This window comes from Phlebotomus argentipes, unplaced genomic scaffold (genome assembly GCF_947086385.1).
Source record: "Phlebotomus argentipes unplaced genomic scaffold, Phlebotomus argentipes genome assembly contig_6, whole genome shotgun sequence".
Lineage (NCBI taxonomy): Eukaryota > Metazoa > Arthropoda > Insecta > Diptera > Psychodidae > Phlebotomus > Phlebotomus argentipes.
Genome location: NW_026776145.1, coordinates 2,583,779 through 2,596,311, shown reverse-complemented (window position 1 = coordinate 2,596,311; position 12,533 = coordinate 2,583,779). Strand labels below are relative to the sequence as shown.

General features: G+C 42.8%; 3 protein-coding genes across 3 annotated transcripts; 1 reads left to right on the top strand and 2 right to left on the bottom strand.

Annotated features, from left to right (window-relative positions):
* Positions 1–633: 633 nt before the first annotated feature.
* Positions 634–5,071, bottom strand: LOC132261041 (uncharacterized). Its single transcript, XM_059759590.1, has 6 exons — positions 4,505–5,071; positions 2,534–2,649; positions 2,154–2,442; positions 1,440–1,888; positions 1,171–1,343; positions 634–1,090 (listed from the first exon to the last, which is right to left on the bottom strand). Exons 1-6 carry the CDS (start codon positions 4,593–4,595, stop codon positions 1,033–1,035), a joined length of 1,176 nt encoding a protein of 391 aa, XP_059615573.1. The 5' UTR covers positions 4,596–5,071; the 3' UTR covers positions 634–1,032.
* Positions 5,072–5,187: 116 nt separating this feature from the next.
* LOC132259373 (centrosome-associated protein Alms1a-like) lies at positions 5,188–8,046 on the top strand. The gene is made up of 3 exons (XM_059756981.1): positions 5,188–7,662; positions 7,730–7,890; positions 7,963–8,046. The coding sequence occupies exons 1-3, from the start codon at positions 5,223–5,225 to the stop codon at positions 8,032–8,034; spliced, it is 2,673 nt and encodes an 890-aa protein (XP_059612964.1). The 5' UTR covers positions 5,188–5,222; the 3' UTR covers positions 8,035–8,046.
* Positions 8,047–8,553: 507 nt separating this feature from the next.
* Positions 8,554–12,527, bottom strand: LOC132259381 (palmitoyltransferase ZDHHC6). Its single transcript, XM_059756995.1, has 6 exons — positions 12,269–12,527; positions 10,013–10,092; positions 9,738–9,944; positions 9,652–9,667; positions 8,912–9,578; positions 8,554–8,849 (listed from the first exon to the last, which is right to left on the bottom strand). Exons 1-6 carry the CDS (start codon positions 12,327–12,329, stop codon positions 8,693–8,695), a joined length of 1,188 nt encoding a protein of 395 aa, XP_059612978.1. The 5' UTR covers positions 12,330–12,527; the 3' UTR covers positions 8,554–8,692.
* Positions 12,528–12,533: the final 6 nt, after the last annotated feature.

Below are 12,533 nucleotides of genomic sequence, written 5' to 3'. Positions count from 1 at the left end.
AAAAAAAGATTTTGTATGAAACGATTTTTCAACTAGATAAATTATTCGCATTAGATAAATATTCCCTTAATCTTGTCTTGTATACTTAAAGTCTCAATTTATTGATGACTTCCTAATCATGTAACGTGGAAAAAAAACACTGATGTTAACTCTAAAATATTCAATCGTGAATGTGTTTAATTAGGTATATTAGTAACTATCAAAATAATCAATGGTTTTTTTTTGTAATTCCAAAGAACATTTTTTCAGACTGCATCGATGATGGGTAAGTTGAAATCCCATGCGTTCGTTTCTAAGATAACCCATTATTAATAAAACATTACTGAAGTGTAAATTGTTTCAATCCTTATTCGAAGAGTGCGCAAATTCTCTGCACTATTACACCTTTTAGATTAATTTTCCTGATCACTGATGCCGTTAATCTGACTTGTGATCTGTCTTAATGCGTTAATTATTCGTGACGCAGGTGTTAATAGAATTTTAAACTCTGGAAGCCTCATTTCAGTGGAGCGACGCAACTCGATAACATTTTTTTGGGGGTAATTATCAACCAAATCCTCGCAAAAATTGTTTCAACAGCAACACTGATGATATTTCCGCAAAGGGCCAAGTAAATCACGTGAGCAGTACACTAAAGTCATATATTAAGTGTAAACTAAGTACATAGCATTACATCTCTCAACGCATTCAAGTACATACGTTTTTTCTCATTCTCTACATGGAGGAGTAGTAAAATAAGTGTAATAAGATTTATAAAAGTACCAATAATCGCATGAATTGCTGCAAGGAAGGGATTTCGCAAGCACTCTCCCGACTTTGCCTGCACAGTTGGAGTATTATTCGGCGGTGATACTCACGAATGATTCTGCATAGAACTGGATGGATAAATTCTCCCAAACTTCCGAGAGATACTCTGCCTTTCACGACCTCCCATCGAGTGTTATATTGTAAATCTAATTTGGCCGCATACCTAATACAATGCCGGCGCTGATGCATCGCGAAGGAGTTCGTGAAAGTAGCGCAAATTGGTTCTCAGGCACTGTAAGTTTGCTTAAACTTGTTCTGGACCACTTGATAGGCGGTGATGAGTCTGAAAGTGGAAAGACGGATTAATAATGCTGCCAAATTGGGCGATGGTTATTATATGTGGGAATGGAGAGGAAAATTTACATGTTCTTCTTTTTCTTCTTCTTCTGCAAGTCCTCCTCAGAATCGATCGGCTGTAAAATTTTCGATTCAATGGGAGCGATGACGGTGGAATTGTCTGGGTGGCAGAAGAAGGCCATTGAGTGTCTCCCTTTTGTGCGACAGTACACACTGTCGGGCACAACAACACGATGGGGCTGCACAGATAGAGAGAGAGAGAGAACATATGGTTAGCCATAAGGGATATTTTCGGCATGAATAATTTCCCGCTTCATATTAATGGGGCGACATACCAAAGCCGGATACTTATTCTCGGTCCACATGCTCAGCAATTCCCCAGTGTTGATAAGAATGGATCCAGGTAAATGACCAACGCGCTGCCAACGCTCCGTCTGTGGCAATTTGCATTCGAGTCCACCTTCGGAATCTTGCGCCAGGAGGGTAAATGTGCCATAATCGCAATGTGCACCGCATCGAGTGAATCCGCGATGCTTCTCCAAGCCACTGGCATCATCTTTATCATCACCCTCGTCCACGTCATTCTTATCAGTCAGACTCTCAAGATTTAGCTGATCACTGGCGCATTTTTGATACTGATAGCTCACATTCCCCTTCACCAATTCACATTTATTGTCGTCCTCCACGACTGGCGGGTAGTACAGCAGTCGCAATGTTGTCTCATTCTCATTCGTCCCAGACAGCATGTGGGCATGTCTCTCCAGGAAATAGTTCATTGGCAGCTCTGCAAAAGAAAATCCATGAGGATTTTCCCAATGTTCGCAATAAAAATAACTCTCAATCTCCCATTTGTACGATGGCGAAGGAGTATTTGGATGGATTGAAAGGTTTGTTTGTTTTTTGCTTGCCATATTTTACAAGATAAATAGGAATCACGTGAAAATCAAATTGTATCCCAATCATAAATTTTCCACTCTTCGTATCTCTAATCTAAATACACTCTGCATTGTGCCCAAGTACTGACTAATGCGACTAATTTTCCCACTCACCGAGCGCCACGGCCAGTGCCTGCAGGAGCAGTGAAGATAAATTGCGGAAGTCCTTCGTGAGATCAGCAATGTGATCCCTGAAGCCCGGCAGTGGGTCCTCAGGGAGCGATGCACCGCTCAGCATGCAAATATTGAAGGCATGCCTCAGCTCCTTTTTCTTCCCATTAAACTTCTCCTGACCCGGCTTCACATATCCATGATTGCCACCGTCCCGCTTCCGCAAGTAAACATCCTTAATGTCTGCCGGTAACTCACAAAACGTGTCCAAATACTTCCATGCCGTATTCAACTGCAATGGCACATTTAATTGAAATAGAATACCTCAAATACCACTAATTGCAGAATCATTATTATCAGAAAGAGGAAAAGCACTCTCTCACCTTCTCCTCGGCTATCCCATGATTCACCAGCACGGCCAGGCCTCGCTCCGACATAGCTTTGTGAAGTTGATTTGCAACACGGTTCACCACCGATTTAACTGGAACCTCCTCAATGCCTGTGGGTCAGATTGAATCGCCAAGGAAGGCATTTGAGTAATTGCTCAACATTATCCATTGAAATTCAAACAATTAACTATACTTTTGTGCGGAGAAAGGCATACAAAAGCGAATTAATTGATATATGAGAGAATTGGGAATAACACAGTGACGCATTAACTGATTATTATTACAGATAAAAAATTCAGCAGAATAGAATTTCGTGTGAAAAGCGAATTGTAGGAATTCTATTGCAGATTTTTTTTGTGCGCAGCTTTTGAAATATTATAGGTACACTTTGCAAAATATAGGTACAAAGTAAAGATAGTCCAATCGATAATCAAAATCCATTCGACCGTTTAATTTGTCGTTCAGCTCAGGAATCACGAGTTGATTGATTGCGAAATATCCTCTGTAAATATTTATGGAGGATTTCACATAGAGTAAAAGAGAATGGTTTGAATTTGAATGCTTCAATTCAAGTATATATCTTATCATATTCTTTTGTACCCGCAAGATATCCATCAATTTTTTTCCCACCGTGAAATATCTCCCAGAAAAATATATTCCTATAATAAACAACCACATTATATAAATCGCATTTGCTCCTGAAAACACTCGTCACATCCATCACTCGATTAAAACCAATTTACATTAACGTAAAGCTGCAATTAGGCTTTGCAATAACAATTATTGTTTATTGATAGACAAGTGTATCTCAATTAGTCAACAATACGCGTGTTGAATTTAAATCAAAACATTCTTTTCAATCCACTATTTATGTGTGAAGTTATACTTTTTGTAGCCATGTGTAATGGAATGAAGCAAGTGACGACATTCTCTCAATGATAAGACAAATTAAATGATTGTAATTTTTCTCCACTTCCATAATCTACAAATAAAGCACATTATCTTTTTCACTTTCAATCCTTTCAATACAATTTCGCTATTTTTCATGTTCAGACGTCATGTTTACATTGAAGCTTCTTTTCTCATCAGACAACTACCCAAGATTGGTGACACTCCCCAGATATGGAACCCGTGCGAAAACATTCACACTGGAAATGACTTCAAATATCGTGAAATCTACATCTACAGAATAAAATTGCACAAACAGTGACTCAGTGAGAATTTTATTGCTAACCAATGTTGTATTAAGCTGATATTCAATTAAATGGATCTCTAAATGCAGATCTTTCTGGTAAATCCGGCTACAGGTTGTATTACTGACACGGTATTTGGAAAGAAACTTGTTGACAGGGATTATTTCCAATAAGTAACTAAATTCACAGAGAATTGTGCTAAGACATAAGGATATAAATAGAAGGTTCTTTGAGGTGTTAGAGAATTATAATGCCCACGATTATAAGGAGTATTTTTAGAATGAATATTTCGGCAAAAAGTCAAGTATTTAGAGCGGAAATTTCCATTTAAATTCACGTAGAGAAGCGTACAGATAATTTGATCATTCTTACTTAAGTAATCACTGCTACAACAAAACGTGGTTTTGTAACATCTTCTAAAAACGCTTGCTCGTCAATTTACTGTTCAGTTCCTGATCTCAAACAAAGCAATCTCTGTGGTTTACGATCTCGTCTAATCACACTTCATTTCTCGGCCACTTGACCAAGGGTGTGTGTAATTCTAATTTAGAGTGTTATCTCAGCAATGCCGAGAATTCCCCGCGTCACTGTGTCCGAGAGCGTCGGGAGGCGCGATGCTCGTGGGGCGCTCATGGGTGAGATCATGGCATTGGCACGGGGGCAGTTCCTGGCGCTGCCCTTGTCAGTGCGGGTCGCGACCGCGCAATCATGTGATGATCTTGATTGCGGCGATCGATCAAATTAAAGCCATCGGAGTGTCTCGCATACTCACCCATGTGTGCCAAATCAATTATTGGCAACTGCTGGGTCGACAGGAGCGTCGTCAAGTTCGTTTTTTCCTCAAATGATCTGCTCTTTAACATGATTGACACTCTTTTCTCACACTTTTTTGCACCACTATCGAGCCGGACACTGGCGATTTAATTGAAGATGCAAACACGGTGGCAGTGCAAAACAAGATTTTTTCTACCACAAATGGCTTTTCCACGGAATCACTGATGATTTTTCTTTATCACGCCTTCTGTCATCTTCTATTCAACCTTATCATACGATATTTATAGTCACAGACTAGATAACAGTGTCACTACTTGGAGGACAGTGAATCACAGCGAATCATCGATAATGCGATTTTTTCATCAGGTCGCCAACGCGATCACCCAATTTTCCGCTGATTATTCAGATATATTCCCAAGAGAACTATCAAAACAGCAAATTGATCAATCACTGAATGTCGACGGGTGATCGGAAGGTGAGAAAATGCACGGAAAACAGTTGTTTTCCCTGGTTTTCCGGACAACTTTTTTTCAGTCTGGGAAGACACGAGACGCGTAAGACAACGCACTGGAGTCGAATGGCGATCTTGTCAGAGTTGCCAGACGAATCTGAACCCGGCAGACCGCCCCCTTCTGCGGGCGCGGTATCCATAAAATCTGTTATACGACTCCACATCACGACTGTTCGACGACCGTTGACCAATTAAAATAATTTAAATGTGCCATAAAAGGGTTGCGTCGGTCAACCCTAAACAAAAGTTTAAATGTCACAGTGTAAACAAATTCCTTGAGTGCGCGTTTTTTTCTTCCTGGAAAAGAGAGATGAGCCACCACTGCCCTCTGGACAAGGAAAAGTATCCACTGAGCACCCAGATTCTCAATTACTACTTGCAGTATGGGCGGAACAGGAATTTGGAGAGGTATCTCAAGCCAGCGCGCTCGAAGTCCTCCAGCGAGGGAAGTCTCTCCGTGGCTACAAATAAATACGTGAGCCAACTGACCAAATCCTTGGAGAATCTCAATGTGATCCACAATCTTGCGGAGCAGAAGGCTCAGTCAGACAGTGAGGGTCGTGACCAGGAAAAGCCTCCCGAGGACGAAGAAGTGAAAACGGCCAAAGAGAAGGAGCCAGAATCTGGTCGAAGGAAGGGAAAATATCAGTTCGTTATCGATTCCAATGTCAACATTACCATTCCATTGAACCCACTGAATCCCCCTCAAACAGTGGATGCCAGGCAGCAGACTGAGGCTCTGCCCAGCACCAGTCATCAGCCAATTGAGAGCATGCCAGCTCGAGAGATGCCATTGGAGAGAAAACAGCCCGTTTCCACGTCACCCACGAGCAGTGTTATTTCCAATAAACAGCGCCTCGAATGGGACTCCTTGGCGGATATTGGCTATGAGTACTGCAGCTTGACAGAGGCACAAATGAATGCCCAAGAGAAGGCGGCACTGATGAAGTTCTTCACTGAGAGAGGACTGCAACTCAATCATCCTCTGATTCTCCTGTCGCCAAATCTTGCTGGTGTCAAGAAGAAGGAAAGCAATGAGCAGGAGAAGAGAGAGAAACCCCAGAAAGCCATCACGAAGATCAACTTCAACGAAGGCAGTTTTGTCCAGAGTACTCCACTTCGTCAGCCAGTCGAAGAGAAATCATCTCAAACAATAGATAAGGAATTCCTCAGCAAATCTGTCCAAGCGGAGAAATCTGCACTGCAGGAGCAGAATTCAGATGAACAAACGCCCAGAGAACTCACTGATTTGCAAGAGACTCGAGGAAGTTTTGAGTTTTTCGCTCCAGCGTTAGTGAAAGTGCAGAAGAATAAGGAGAATATTTCTCCGTCATCTTCAATTCGCAGCGCCGTGAGCAGAAATAGTACAGGAGAGGAATTAAAAGCGCACATCTCTAATTATCTGGCCTCATCAAAGACTGATGGAGATGATTTCCAGCGAAGCCTTCACAAGGCCACATCCTTGATTTCCCTCTTACTGGACTCCAAATCAATCTCATCGGGCACGAAGAAGGAATTGGTGAAGAAGATCTTCGAGAAGCTGGAGAAGAATTACAGGAAGAGTCTTTCAAACACAAGAAGTGACATTTCAACAAACACTTCAGGCCAATCGAATTCACAGCACTCACGAAAATTCTACGTTGATGAGTACCAGAAATCTGAGTTCCTCAAGGAGTGGCTCAAGCCTTTGACTCACTCTACTGGCGAGTACGAACCTCCTAAGATTATGGCGCAATCTCAACCAGTATCGGAAAGTTCCCTGAAATCCCATTTATCTGATAAGAACGACGACTCGAAGGTTTCAAGGAAATCTTCAGCCAAGTCTTCAGCAAAGTACAGCGTAAACGGAAATGGCGAGGGAATATCGAAGGAGAGTCTGGCTAAAGAGTTGCAACTCTTGCGAATCGACCAGGAGATTCAGCATCTCAATGAAATCAAGAAGATGATTGTGGAAGAGCGGTCGAAGAAAGCTACAGTAGTGGATGATCCAAGTTTCGGCCTCAGAGATTCGACGCAGAATGATGGCGAGTCTATTCTTTCGCTTACTGGAGCCTCGTCCTGGAATTCTCACTGCAATATGAAGCAATTTGTGAAGAATCGCTCGAAGCTCAAGACTCCTTCCGACAGATCAACGGAAGGCCGAGGCGACATCCCGAACAGCAACAATGTGTCCAGTGTCTCAAGTGGGAAGTACTACTCTGAGCCTGTGGAATTGAATTATCAGGGAAAAGTGGCATCAAAAACTAAAAATGCCATCACACCTCACTCAACAACCTTCTCCAGCCTCTCGTCCGACTCTCGAGACCTCCCATCCGGCACCAGGGCGACAAAGAGCACCTTGAAAAGCGCCCAAACGCAGACGTATGATTCAATTGGCCGTATCAATAATGCAGTGATGAATAGGCAACAGCAGACGAAACTCGAATCAATTGCCTACATAATAACACTGGACAGAGGGGCGGTCAGCAGAGTGAAGCACGTGAAGGAGTACTTGGAGGAGAATCGGCCGGAGTTTCTCTGTAGTGCCAATGAAAGGAAAAATCAAATTGAATTACAGAGGCAAGAGCGACACAGGAGAAATGATGAGAGGGAAAAGTTGCTGAAAGCCAAAACTCTTCCTATGCACAAATTACATTCACTATTAAGTAAATCACACCCCTCTTGTCCTCCATGGCACACCCACTCAACCTTCTCTCCCCGTCTTGGTTTCAGAGCCGCAGCGACACTCACCCAAGAGCAACTCTTCTGTTGTCTACAAGCAGAGAACGAGGCGAAAGTACAACAATCTGGAGGAGCAAGTGCGAAAGAGGGAGTTGCAGAAGACAAAAACCTACAAAGAGAACATTAAGATGATTCAATTGATGTTCAATAAGGTAAATTTCTGCGAAGCACAATGCACCTCACTTATAAATGCACTTTCCAATTACACACTTTGAATATTTCAGAACCTCCAGAGAAAGGCTCTTCAAGGAGATACGAATATTCCGCATAGCAAGCCAATAATCAAGTCTATCTAAGGTAAATTTACCTCTTACGTCTTGTTGTGCTCTGAATATGTCTTTAGGTTTTATTGATTTCTTTTCCGTGCTTGGAATTAAAATATTCAATTAGCAATAAATTAAGGAAATGCAACTGAAATGAAGAAATTACATTATACGAATCGGCAATTTTCTTTTTATGCCGCTCAATAAAAAAGGGAAGAATTACGATTAGCGAGGTACCAAATCGCGGTTATAGTATAAAACAGTTCACGCAAAGAATAAGCGCACTGGTAGAAACGGATTGATGGTTTTGGCAAATTACATAGGTAGAAATTGAGTAGCATTTGTACATTTTTACCGTATTTAAATAAATAGATTGGGTGCCTTCCTTTACAATTTACATAATAAGAAAATCTACAATGGAAATGCATTTTTACGTACAAATTTGTATGAAGTTTTCAATAAAAAAAAAACACCGAAGAATAAATGTTAAATCCTGCATAAGTGCCATTTGAAAACAATTTGCAATTTCGCAATGCAACATTTTTTTATTTCTGCATTGATCGTGTCGAATGAATTGCCGTAATACAGTGTACATGAGAGTGTGTGACTCCTGAGAGGTAACACTATGTCCCTGATCTGCGTGAATAAGTGAAAAATGCTCATGAAAGTCTCTTTGGGGTCATCATTGCCGCTATTTGCTCTTCTTGCTAATGTACGTCTCGATATTGTCTTCACTCTCCACCAATTCCATGGCGCAACGCCTTGGGAACCATCCCCGGATGGCCTTCTCACTGCTCTCCTTTCCAGATTTCCTCGTCGAGTTGGCCTTTTCGCCAAAGAGCCAGTATCTGGTCGAGAGAGACAAACATTAGACAAACTTTGCAAGATCTCTTTTCCATTTCATACTCACTTCCGCCATCGTGTCACGTTTACGATGTCCCCAACATCCAATTCAATTCGTGGTTCATCTGTGCACGGTGGCTGGACAGAGACGCAAATGCCCTGCGACCAGAGAGGCACCCAACTGCCCGTGGCCCTCTTCACGATGCTGTATCGTCTCGTGCGCGCCCTCTTGTCCGCCTTCTGTGCCAACTGCTCCCTCGTCAGCGAATACTGGTCACACCCTTCCGCCACCTCCCACACAATTCCGTCACCGACGGGCTCGCACGACCAGCTCACCACCTGGGCGACGTTCTGCTGCACACCCAAGTCGTAGGGGAAGCGGAAGGTCTCATCTGTGCCTTCGCGGCGGTATTTGGCCTTCTCCACAATCCAATCCTCGATCCCAGTGCGATTGCGAACGATGGCGCGCACCTGGAATCCCAGAAGCATGCCCACGGCGATCACCACGCCAATGGAGAGGCCCAAGCTGAAGACACACAGCACAAGCGTCCACATGGTGAGGTGAACCGTGGCCAGACTCTCACGGCCGTGCATTATGTACCAATGCCGATTGAGACCACGGTATAGAGCTCCGCTGAGAAGAGCAGTGGCGTGAAGACAGCCGATCACAGCGAAGCCCAAGAAGTAACAGAAATACGCGTGATTCGCCCATCCGACGCAATTGTTGATCCACGCTTAATTAGACGAAAAATTTCATTTAGGGTCAAATTATTAGGCCTCAAAGTATTTACATGAATGTTAACTTACGGCAATGATGATCCATCTGAAACATAGAACAACGAGTGATTAGAGTTAAGCTTGTGAATGGAGAGAGAATTCTGTCATTTTGTCACCTTCATGGAGCACCTGGAACATCTGCGACAGTGATGAGATCGCGGAACCTTGAAGCCTTGGCAAACTGTGCAGAACTGCAGCTCATCCTGGATCTTGTTGTCCTTGGGACGCCAGCCGAGCGGCACGAATCCCGGGCCCGTAACTGACGACATCACGAAGTTGAAGACCGTGAGGGACGAGAGCATGAGGAAAATGGTCTGATTGACCTGCAAAACGATATTCCAATGAGTGAGGAACGTGTGCTGGCGTGAAAAGGGCACTCGATGCTAATTACCAAACCACCGATTGTCAAGTTGGGCGGCCACCACATGGCGTTCATGTAGAGTGTAACGAAAGAAATTACTTTTATGATGCCTGGTGTGAAGGAGAAAATAAAAACTTTTAAAATCATTTATGTTTTCACACCAATTGCCTCATTTTTCACAAATATTTATGGGATTGCTGGGGCAGAAGGAGCAGAAAAGGCGGGAATATCATGCATAGATTTCTTCGCTGAAAGACTCTATTAGCCTTTATAACTGTGTTCGTGTCTATATTTTTCTGAGGAATTTCCCTTTCAGGCACACGCAATCTGAATATTAGTACGTAGAGCAAATATAAATGGCAATAAAGAGGGGAAAATGACAGAGGGCAGAAATCACGAGGCACATATTTAGAGGGAGAAAATAATTGAGAAAAGTCCAGAGGAAATGCCATGCACTTGAAGTTAGAAAATTGGGCACTGTATGTCGAAGGACTGCTCTTTTGCGTCTTTCTGCTCAATTTGCCTCTCATTTGCCCACAAAATTTCCACCAGCTAACACTCTTTGCCCGCGATTTCACTGCGAATCCACACAAATGCTCTCCGATATATAGGGCAAAAAAACATATCCGAAAATTGCGTAGTTAATATTAATGAACTGGAAACTCATGAATATTTATCCTCCTCTGTTAGAAGGCAAAGAAAGAATAACACACTCCAACCCACACGTTTTTTTATAATGTTCTGTCGGAAATTGAATTTTGTCATTCACCAAAATATGATTAATAAATTAGGAAAAGTGGACTTTTTTCGGTTTGAACGCGAATAATGGCTCCTTATATTCCCTACTGAAGTCCACTCACAACGAGCGCGCCTTTATGGAAGCAAGATTACAAGTGAGATTGTCGTCCGCTGGGCACAAAAGCCATATTCCTTCGGTGTAGTTTTAATCGCTTGTAAATTCTGTTTGGACATAAAGAAAGGGCACACACTTACTGGGAGATTTTCCCCATGATAGGACACGAGCATTGTCATAAAGAATTCTTTATTTTCCATGGCTCTGGACGTGTTACAACATTGCCACACCCTCTCACGTGTCTGGGCAGAGAAAAGCAAAACACGGGCGTTTTATTGCCAAATTAGAAGGTGATAAACTGCAGACAGTAGTGGGACGAAAAATCAATGGAAAAAATCAGCAGAAAACACCTTTTTGAATTACTTTGCATAAATAAGGCGGGGGCTGTATTTTCACACACACAAAATAGGAAAATGAAATTGTATTTGCTCAGTGCTCGGCTCATTTCATGTAAGAACAGCATAAAGGCTCTAATGTCAACAGACGAGGAAAATCTGATGCGTGTGTTCACAGACAATATCGCGTTTGTAATTAATTTATTTTACACGCATTTCTCATTTGCAGGCGAATCCCTACAAATGGTCTTGATTTTCCTAATGCATAAAACATCAATAAAATTTATGTTCCACCATGACGTTTTTACACCACTTTTGTCAAGAATATAAATGCACTTAGCACGATTTTTTCTCACACACGAAATGGTAATTTTTCAATCTTAACTACCCTTATTCAATTATCATGAAATACTTAAAAGAGTTCCACTTTAAATACCTTCTAATCCTGAACAGAGAGAGAGAGAGTATTGAATTCATCCTTATGCAAGTTGATTGAGATTGATGTGGAAATTCCACCAAAATTTTCCCAAGGGCTTTTCAACTATGTAATATTCTCACATGCAGTGCGAATAAATTTCGCTGAACTGCACGTTTTTTTTATGAACATTCCTTCAGTGGATAATCACATGCAAATTGATCTGAATTGGATTGCAGGATTTGAGGATATCCGAAATCCATCCCATTAGTCGCTGCGCTCTGGCAATTTCAGGCATGCAAATATCGTCGGAAGTGTGCAGAAACGGTCAAGGCGGCGCTCGACCCTAATTCCCATGCGGAAGAGGGGTGGCTTTTTCACGAGTTCTACGCGGATGACTTGGACGATGCTTATCTCCTCGGCGAGAGCAACAGGTCCCTCGGTACATTACCACGAATTGTTTTCTTTAAATTAATTGCCATTTACCAAAACACTGCGCGCACACGCCAGGCCCCCATTTCAGCCAGTCCCTCTCGGCAGAGACTGCCTGCCGCACTCTCGTGCGCCCTCGCCACGGGACAGCCATCGGAACGTGGGCAGAAGATAAGGACACATTAGGCAATAGAGAGGGAGTCTCGCGACTCGAGCTGACTCACTGATGATATTGCTTTTCTACCACTTACCCATCGCCGTCAATGGGCCCCAGTGGAAGAAGCGCCGGATTCCCGTCCACAGACTCCCCATGGTGTCTCCTTAAGCATGCGATGTGATCACCTGACCTCTGGCCTCCGGAATGCTGCACTCCTTGTGAACTACTGCTCCTCACTGCCCATTTAAATGCACACAAATGGGAAAGTGCAAAGAAAATTTTCTCAGCCCACCCTGACGCATGTCACAAGCACCTGCCCAGCACTGCTGCCAACATTTCCCCTCACTTTTGAATTCCCC

Excerpts from the sequence above, each read along its gene's own strand:
- LOC132261041 (XM_059759590.1), bottom strand. The coding sequence starts at position 4,595 with ATGTTAAAGAGCAGATCATTTGAGGAAAAAACGAACTTGACGACGCTC. Across the intron at positions 2,443-2,533 it reads ATGGGATAGCCGAGGAGAAG|TTGAATACGGCATGGAAGTA; the intron begins GTGAGAGAGTGC and ends GTGCCATTGCAG. Across the intron at positions 1,091-1,170 it reads AAGAAGAAAAAGAAGAACAT|ACTCATCACCGCCTATCAAG; the intron begins GTAAATTTTCCT and ends TTCCACTTTCAG.
- LOC132259373 (XM_059756981.1), top strand. The coding sequence starts at position 5,223 with ATGTGCCATAAAAGGGTTGCGTCGGTCAACCCTAAACAAAAGTTTAAA. Across the intron at positions 7,663-7,729 it reads CAAATTACATTCACTATTAA|AGCCGCAGCGACACTCACCC; the intron begins GTAAATCACACC and ends TCTTGGTTTCAG. Across the intron at positions 7,891-7,962 it reads TTCAATTGATGTTCAATAAG|AACCTCCAGAGAAAGGCTCT; the intron begins GTAAATTTCTGC and ends TGAATATTTCAG.
- LOC132259381 (XM_059756995.1), bottom strand. The coding sequence starts at position 12,329 with ATGGGGAGTCTGTGGACGGGAATCCGGCGCTTCTTCCACTGGGGCCCA. Across the intron at positions 10,093-12,268 it reads GGGCCCATTGACGGCGATGG|GCATCATAAAAGTAATTTCT; the intron begins GTAAGTGGTAGA and ends CCTTCACACCAG. Across the intron at positions 8,850-8,911 it reads AACGTGACACGATGGCGGAA|ATACTGGCTCTTTGGCGAAA; the intron begins GTGAGTATGAAA and ends TCTCTCGACCAG.